This window comes from Hevea brasiliensis, chromosome 15 (assembly GCF_030052815.1).
Source record: "Hevea brasiliensis isolate MT/VB/25A 57/8 chromosome 15, ASM3005281v1, whole genome shotgun sequence".
Lineage (NCBI taxonomy): Eukaryota > Viridiplantae > Streptophyta > Magnoliopsida > Malpighiales > Euphorbiaceae > Hevea > Hevea brasiliensis.
In genome coordinates this window covers 75,430,329-75,438,235 of record NC_079507.1, presented here as the reverse complement: position 1 = coordinate 75,438,235, position 7,907 = coordinate 75,430,329, and the positions used below count along the sequence as shown (strand labels likewise).

Sequence of the window (7,907 nt, the reverse complement as noted above, 5' to 3'; positions counted from 1 at the left end):
TTCTGACAATGGAACTTTACAGCTGCAAACTTTATTATAAACAAGAAAGGAATAAACTATAAATAGTAATGCTAATCTGAGTCCTTGTGGTTTTTTGCAGATCACTACCAAAAATTTTCTTACACATGAATGAAGAAATGGAGCTGTACAAATAATTAATCTGCAGATTTCAACATGGGAGAATGCAAAACCAAGGTACCAACAAATACTCCTCTAGACATGGGTCTTATTGGAAAGAATCTTACCCACTTTAGAGACAGTAAACTGTAGAAGAATCCATATTTTACCCCATGTGATTTTACTGTGAAGGAATAGTATCATAAGCTTGCTGATTTACCATCAGAAATCAGGAGGGAGTAGCAACCTGAGGAATTTGAGTACGGGTTCATCAGTTCAGGGCATGGTTCAGGGAAAACAGACTCTGAAAAGCCAATAACACTTGAACATATCCAAGACGTTGTGGATGCTGAAACCGTTAAGGAGACGTTAAAGAGACAAATGGAGGTGAAGGGAGATTCTTGAATTCCAGTGAAATTTCCTGCTATAGTGATGTTTGCACCAGTTACATTTTGCAACGTGATTTGATCAAGAACTGGGAGAGCATTAGGATCAAAATTGTCGTCCGGATGTAACCCAAGATCGCCAATGGCACCAAATGCTAAGTTGACATTTTCCATTTCAATATCTGATATATAAATTCCTTTAATATAACCACCTCTGCCCTTGGTTGTTCTAAATTCAATCCCACTAAATGAGTTGTATAGGTGGACCTGCTCCACATGCACATCAGAAATGCCACCAGACATCTCACTACCAAAAGCAATAGAAGAGCCTGAAGATGATTGAATGTGGACCCTTCTTATGTGCACATCTCTAGTAGCTCTATCATAGGAAATGCCGTATTCATCCCAGCCACTCTTGAGAGCAATTGCATCGTAACCCATTTCAATAATACTGTCCTCTATGCAAACGTTATTGGAAGAATCTGAAAATATTTACTACAATTAGAAAGCATAAGAAGAGCATTTCCACAATGCATAGTTAAATAATTCTATAGAACAATTAGAATGATCATAGAAAAAATTATCAAAGAAGCAAAGAGCAAAGGGCTTTTCTTTTAGAACGGTAATGAGGAAGCTTCAAAACCTCCTAGAATGCAGAATGTGCTTTTTACTTGTCATGATTCAATGGAGTCTGCTGATATGAAATAATGCTAAACAGCCACTAGTTATTATTCAAAAACTGCATTCCGCAAAAAGTTTGGGGATTGTAACATTAGACAAATGAGACCCTTAGGGAATTCCTCAAAAAGGGATCCAAATATGAGCTGAAACAATCCAACCGATCATTATGAGCTGAAACAATCCAACCGATAACTATGACCTTCAGATTTTGGCACCTCAAATGCTCTAGGAGTTGAATCATGCAACATTTAAAAAAAAGGGAATAACTACTAATTTGCAAGGGCAGTTAAAGGAAGATGACACTATTTCCATAAATATAACTAACTCAGTTCTACAGACCTGGGACTATACCGATGGTGTAAGGGGATTGTGGAGGAGCAGAGAGCGACATATTTTGAACAAGAACATTACTGCATCAGAGTATAATCACATTCACGTGTAAGTCAAGCTGTATAATGATAAGTTGAACAGAGAATTGAAAGACAGACTTTGCAATCACATAAGCTTTGGCCAAATTACCTGCAATATACTGGATGAATGTTATAAGCAGGAGCATTCAAGAAGGTAAGATTTGAAACCACCAGACGTTCAGATTCTATAAACTCCACAAGATGAGGCCGGCTGTAGTTCAAAGAATGAGAATTGAACGAATCCCACCAAACTGAGCCCTGGCCATCAATGGTTCCATTATCACCTAAAACAGTTATTAAATGTAAGACAATTCGTTATGCAGACCAAAGGAAAAAAAAAAAAAAAAAAGGAGGCAGAAAGGTGGGAAATGAAATTCCAGACACACTAGCTACCTGTAATCACCACATCACGTAGCTTATATCCATTTATTAGACTTCGATATCTTTTTCCAGGAAGTTCAATCCCACGACCATATGACGGCAAGGGTTCTACAACGTCCCAATGAGATGGATTCTACCAAGAAAGGAAGGTGCATATCAAAATCCAATAGTAGAAAAAAATAATTAGAACCGAATAGCTTTAACATTGTCAGAACATTTTTCCACTGTCTAAAATAAAAAGATGAAATATAAATTACCTGAGATCCAAGAATTACAGCTCCTTTTTCAAGGAAGAGTGTGAGATGACTGGTAAGATTGAAACTTCCAGTAAGCCATTTTCCTGGTGGCACGTAAAGCTGAGCTCCTCCCTTGTCAGCGAAGGACTTGAGATAGAAAATAGCATTCTGGAAAGCAATGGTATTTAATGTTTTCCCATCTCCAACAGCACCAAACTCAAGAATGGAAACGCTATGTGGTCTTGGGTATAAACTAGGCTTATAATCACATAGTCCACTGCTCATTTCTCCATTAATTCCAATAGCATTGATTAGTGCCAGCAGCAAGAGCAATGCCACCTGAAATATTGAGAAACACAATTCTCAAAACATGTCCCATAATCAAGATTCAATATTGCAGTAAATAATATAATAACATTAAAAAGAAGAGACTCGGAAACGGAAACAGAAGACAATGACGATTCCGTAAGAAGGACAAGACGGAAAGGCCAACTTAGTCATCCTCCTTTAGTGGACTCACAGAATCTATGAATTAAGTAAAATGCTCCAAAAAACCAACAAGAGGATACAAACACAGATACGAAAACAAATGTCATCCATGTTGATGAATAATTCCAAATGCAAGTGGTAACAATTACTGGGCTTTTTGACAAAATCAAATACGCTAAATATTGGAGATATTAACTTCAAGTAAAAGGAATGGAATATGAGAGATCACCATTAATTAAAATAGGAAGCAAAAAATTTATTTAAAAAAAAAAAAAAAGGAGAGATGGCAAGCGACCATAATGTAATAGAACAAATTAGACAGCTCAAATGTAAAAAGCTGAAGTATGGTTTGGTAACTCCAAAAGCAAGGAAAGTAAATGCATTAAATAACCAACCTATGAAAAGTTGAAAAGGTATAGGATCCAAAGAAAGCAATGCTATTCAAAAGTAGAGGAACATAGGAAAACCAACTATTCAAGTTAGAATTCCAGAGCCACCAAGAACAAGAGGAATGAGAGAATTCTTCTGGACATGATACGCAAAATCAGTCTTCCCTTTCAAGAAATAAGAAACATATAGAAGCATATTATTTATGCAAATACAGTAAAATGAAATGAATTCCCTATCATAGCCATTGACGATAGACTGGTAGCAATAGATGAAAACCACAGAAAGGTGATCAAATATGGTACCTTAAAAAATCTTCAGTCAGTCACAAATATTCACAGAATTAAAGCAATCAAAATACAAAAAATCCCAAACTTAGCAAGAACATAAAAAGATAAGGGAAAAAAAAAAGCCCAAAACACAGATTGAAAAAAAGAAAACGTACTTACTGGCATCTTCATGGAGAAACAGCCTCTGCAGGAGACAAGGAACAGAGTCTAATACAGAAACAGCAACAGATGGAAAGAAAAGAACTGCACAAGAAGGAGGAGAAGAAGCACCAGAGAAACACAAGGGGGCAAGGCACCACCTTTCTGTAAGCTAGCGAATAATAAGCATTAATTTTATGTAAATGACACAAGGAGTAGTGACATATATATTTTTTATAGGACAGAAAATAATTTATATATTTGGTAAGTAAGAAATGACAGCTCTTTTATTTTCCTCCATGCATCAATATTAAGCAAATGCAAGAGCAAACAACAGGGTAAGTAAGAACAAAAGGAATAAAAGAATATGAAATTAATACTAATAAATCATATTTATTGACACTAATCAGTAATTACCGTGTTTACATCAATATGATTAATAACGTCTATCGCCGACAAATTTGTTTGAAACGGCCCTCCATTAGGGAGAGAGGAAGGGCTGGAAGAAGCTAAAATTTAGCAGCAGTGCCAGTTTGCGTTTACATTTGTTAAGATTTGATTTGTAAGAGAACAAAAATAAGTTAGGGAGTGATAGGGTGACGAGGGAGGCAGATGGAGTTTTGGTGAAACGAGGTGGTGTGGTGATGAAATGGTGGATGCCCATTTGTTCAGATAGGCATAAGTGAGTGGTGGTACGGGGAAGTTAGTGTTACTGCGGGTAGAAGGAATAAAAATAAGGGAAGAGATAGTGCATGGGGTATTGAGACAGCATGTGGGTTGACAGGGCAGATAGGAGAGTGGGACCCACATCAATCATAGCTAAGATGCTAGCCTGGCGTCAATCACTTGACAGAACAAAACATAACAGAACACACTCACACAAATATAGAATTGGAAGTGAGAGAGAGTTTCTTCAGTTTTTTTTTTTTTTTTCCTTTTTTTATTTTTAATGGCCTTTTATAAGTTCTTTTAAAAAAAAAAAAAAAAGAGGTTTGGTCTAAATAGAGCCAAAACCGGGACCTATGGGTTCAGCCAAAATGGTTCGCCCAATCAAGAACAAGAGGAGAAATTCTCGGCGAGGTGGACCAATGAAGGATGGTTCAATTCATTGGTCTGTGATGTGTATTGGACAGAATTTCTAACCTGGATTTAGTTTCAACTTAAAATGTTAAGGGTTTTTTTTTTTTTTTTTTAATAAATCTATCAATAAACGTATAATTAAAAAAAAAAAAAATCCTCTGTCATTCTTTTATAGCTAATAATTGATCTTCCGTAATAAGGAAATTACAACTCACAAAATCGTATTAACGGACATAAATTTCTTTTATAAAAAGATTATAATCAACTTTTATCTTTATAAAGAAATATGTACGAATTAAAATTTCATTGTGATGGGTCACAAAATTATTAATACAACGTTAAGGAATTTACTTTTGAATTTGAATCATCATATCATATCATAATAAATATATAAAATAAATACGTTGAACCAAAATTATCCAGTAACATAGAATTTTTAATCTGGAATAAAATTTATGGGACTGGCCATTACACTCATTGTAATTATTTGAATTAATTTAAATAAGAAAATTGAATTAGATTGTAACGATTAAAATTAAATTAATTCAAATTAATATTAAGGTAGGTTTGAAATAATTGATTCAATTTTAAATTAAATTATTAAAAAAATAATATTTTAAAAAAATATTAAATTTAATTAAAATAAAAATAAATCAAAATTGAACTAAAATTAAAATGAAACCATAATCAATAGATTATAATTATTGTTAGAATTGTTGACTAATTGTTATAATAAAATATATTGATCTCATTGTAAAAAATTTTATAAAAAGATAAAAAAAAAAAATCTTTAAACATAGCCATTGTAAAAAAATCTTTATATATAACCATTATAAAAAAATTTTAATTTTTTTTACAAAAACTAAAAAAAATCTTCAAATACAATTTTTTTTATCCCTTTAAATATAATCTCTTTTTTTTATAACTATAAATAATATATTGTTGTAATAAAAAGTTTTATTAAAATTTTATTTTAATTATTAATTATGATATATCTCATATAAATCTTATCATAATCAATAATAAAAATATTTATATCAAATAAATTCTCGAATCAGAAAAAACAAACCAGCACATAAAAATAATATCAAAATAATTAAAACTGTGTATAGAAAGTTGACGAGAGTGATATATATATATCTGGGAACCAAATGTTTCTTTGCAGGGAGGAACAAGAAGGATAAATTTATGAGATACTAACCCTTTTCTTTTTTCTTATGGGGTTCTTCCTTTGGATACTTTCGCATTGCCCCACTGCGCAGTCTTAACAGGGAGAGAGAGAGAGAGTGAGAGATTATGGCTTTGGGACCTTAAAAACTAAGGGCTTTTTTTTTTTTTACAAATATTGAAATCTCTATTAAATTTATATATTTAAGCATTGAGCAGCCAACTTTCATTAGTTATCATGTTATTAACTCAAAATAGATGTGTTCATACAACTAATCACCCCAACCTATTAGAACTAGATCACCCAAAAGCTATGAAAATTTTAGGTACACCACCAAAAAGTACCGCTTAGTTAATAAGAATGTGGGGACAATTAATGTGAAATGCCTAAACCCTTGCGGGGGTTGTGCCTCCATTAAGGGTATTGCAAACTGAACACTTGGTATTAAGGTCAGAAACAAAAGCAGAAATCTGTGGATATCTAATTTCTGAAGTAAATGAAAACTTGAGCTAATAATTTACAGGAGTGAGAGGAAATAGACGTTGGATCCTCATGAAATCACTGAGGTTTCCCTAATGAAGAGCACTTGACATTTTAAGCAAATGATTTGTGCAGGCATGTGATCATTAAAGCCATATCTGTAGGGATTATGGTGGAGTAGTGACATGACACCAAACATGGACTAGATCATGTGATGGCTGCCTTTGATGCAGGTTCCATGTGTTTTAACCTCATCAATTATCAATCAATCACAACACCTGAATTAATACATTTTTTTTTAATTCAAGTAATTAATTAAGCTGTTAATTGTTGAAATTTTCGAGGACTTTAACCTCCTCTGGTATTCCTAACATAACATGGGCTGATCTTCTTGGCTTAGAAACCTCTCCTATGATTGTACTGAAAGCATCCGATGTTGTACTGTAATTTTATTAGGTTTTCCAATAAAAGCACCATCCTCATTTCATTGCAGCATCCAATGCTGCGTTTACTCATGTATAGCATGTACAGTAATTAAAAATAATATCCATTTTTTTTAATTTATAAAAATATTGAAGGAAAACCCTTTTTTTTTTACTCCTTTGATTTCAGTTAATAATAATCAAACCAAAGTCTTATAATTCTCAAGATAAGTTTTGAATTAAACCATAAATATGTTATTATTTTTAAAATAAGTAAACTAAGAGATTTTAACTCAAAATCTCCTTAAAAAAGTCAATTAAATTACACCTTTTTAAGACTTTTTTTCAAATTGGAATATACATTGAGGCTTTATATTTTATGTGAAATTTTTTTTTTTGTAATTTTTAGCATTTAGACAATCGAAAAATGAATTAATGAGAAAAAATTTCATAATCAAAAGAAAATTAAATTGTTTTCAAAGAAAATGATTTTTTTTAATTATTTTTTAAATTTTAATGATATTCTTAAAATATGAAAACAAGTATATACATAATGAGAACATATATTATTAATTTAATATTATAATTAAATAATTTTAAAAGATAATTTTTATAAAAATACTTTTTCCATACATAAATTATTTTTCACATTCTATTATGAAATTAAGCAAATAGAATGGTTCATGGAGAGGAGATTTTTTTTTTTTTTTTCTCTCTCCTTTTCCAAATGAAATTCATTCGAAGGATGGAGATATTGACCACTGAGCGGGCCTGTCCCTGCTTAAAAACACATGGGTGTTGGACGTATTCTGAGGCTGAATAGTAATATTGCAGTTGTGCGGATCCACATGTCAGTCTAATACTGACAAAACTCCATAGAATCAACACCCCAACCAGGTGGTAATTAGTGGAAACAGCACATTACATATACTTGTACAGTGACTAGAGATTGGTAGGTAGAGAAATAAGATCATGATTAAATATCAGGAAAAACATGCATTTCATAAAATATATATTAATCAAACAGCACAACAAATTAGATTTTGTCTCTGCATTATTTCCCCATAGAAGATTACATGCCATGATTGAAGGAGAATTATTCCCTACAAAACAAATTATTTTCTATGGAAGTACAATTCCTCCACCTCACCATGGGGCTGGGATTGTCCAGAAAATTAAGAATAGGATTAACAGGAAGAAGAGGATATATGCCAAGAACTTGAAGAGCAAGTATGCAACTCA

At 32.4% G+C, this 7,907-nt stretch overlaps 1 protein-coding gene across 5 annotated transcripts; it reads right to left on the bottom strand.

Annotated features, from left to right (window-relative positions):
* Positions 1-4,082, bottom strand: LOC110660268 (probable polygalacturonase). 5 transcript variants are annotated; one of them, XM_021818506.2, is made up of 7 exons: positions 3,933-4,082; positions 3,537-3,620; positions 2,233-2,550; positions 1,988-2,108; positions 1,704-1,878; positions 1,524-1,594; positions 1-985 (listed from the first exon to the last, which is right to left on the bottom strand). In XM_021818506.2, the coding sequence occupies exons 2-7, from the start codon at positions 3,546-3,548 to the stop codon at positions 318-320; spliced, it is 1,365 nt and encodes a 454-aa protein (XP_021674198.2). In that variant the 5' UTR covers positions 3,549-3,620; positions 3,933-4,082; the 3' UTR covers positions 1-317. The 5 variants fall into 5 exon arrangements, with proteins under 5 accessions (XP_021674198.2, XP_057992720.1, XP_021674197.2 ...); XM_058136737.1 differs by lacking the exon at positions 3,933-4,082 and having other exon boundaries at positions 1,536-1,594; positions 3,537-3,809; XM_021818505.2 differs by lacking the exon at positions 3,933-4,082 and having other exon boundaries at positions 3,537-3,805.
* Between the last annotated feature and the right edge of the window lie 3,825 nt (positions 4,083-7,907).

Bases quoted from the DNA above. Each gene is read 5' to 3' on its own strand.
- LOC110660268 (XM_021818506.2), bottom strand. The intron at 1,879-1,987 runs GTAGCTAGTGTG...TAACTGTTTTAG, and splicing joins ACGTGATGTGGTGATTACAG to GTGATAATGGAACCATTGAT. The intron at 1,595-1,703 runs GTAATTTGGCCA...ACTCTGATGCAG, and splicing joins ATTCATCCAGTATATTGCAG to TAATGTTCTTGTTCAAAATA.